The 603-nt window shown below is 65.3% G+C and overlaps 1 protein-coding gene across 1 annotated transcript in view; it reads left to right on the forward strand.

Moving 5' to 3' along the window:
- Positions 1-603, forward strand: part of AIRE (autoimmune regulator) — a 12,165-nt gene that overhangs the window by 1,046 nt on the left and 10,516 nt on the right. Inside the window, exon 2 of the mRNA XM_005880441.2 lies at positions 434-599. Coding sequence (XP_005880503.1) covers positions 434-599 — 166 coding nt within the window. The remainder of the gene's footprint in view (positions 1-433; positions 600-603) is intronic.

The raw sequence follows: 603 nt of genomic DNA on the forward strand, positions 1-603 counted from the left end.
CCACTCTAAGGCCCCAACCACCCCCACGCCCCGCCCACGAGCCAGATGGACAGCCCCCAGGGCCAGTTAGAGGTTGGCCCTGCCCCCAATGCCCTAGCCCTCTCCAAGCCCCAGCCACCAGCCTGGGGGTCGGTCTCCAGGGCAAATTCCAGATGTGCCCCCAACGCAGATCCCCAAATCCCCTCCCAAGCCTATGTCCAAGCCTATGTCCAAGCCAGGGGCATGGTCCCCTAAGATGACTTCCAAGTAGCCTCCCTCACCCCAGCACCCCATGCCATCCTCAAGCCTGTCCAAGCCAGGGAGCGGACATGGTGCCCAGGTCTCTAGCAGCCTCCCCTGGGTTGGCACCTGCCCTCTAGTCCCGCAGTGTAGGCGGGAGGAGGGGGGACTGGGGAAGCGCAGAAGGGCCCCCCACGACCCGCTCTCGCTTCAGGAGACGCTGCGTCTGAAGGAGAAGGAGGGCTGCCCGCAGGCCTTCCACGCGCTCCTCTCCTGGCTCCTGACCCAAGACTCCGCCGCCATCCTGGACTTCTGGAGGGTCCTCTTCAAGGACTACAACCTGGAGAGATACGCCCGGCTGCAGCCCATCCTGGACAGCTGCCC

This window comes from Myotis brandtii, unplaced genomic scaffold (assembly GCF_000412655.1).
Source record: "Myotis brandtii unplaced genomic scaffold, ASM41265v1 scaffold638, whole genome shotgun sequence".
Taxonomy (NCBI): Eukaryota; Metazoa; Chordata; class Mammalia; order Chiroptera; family Vespertilionidae; genus Myotis; species Myotis brandtii.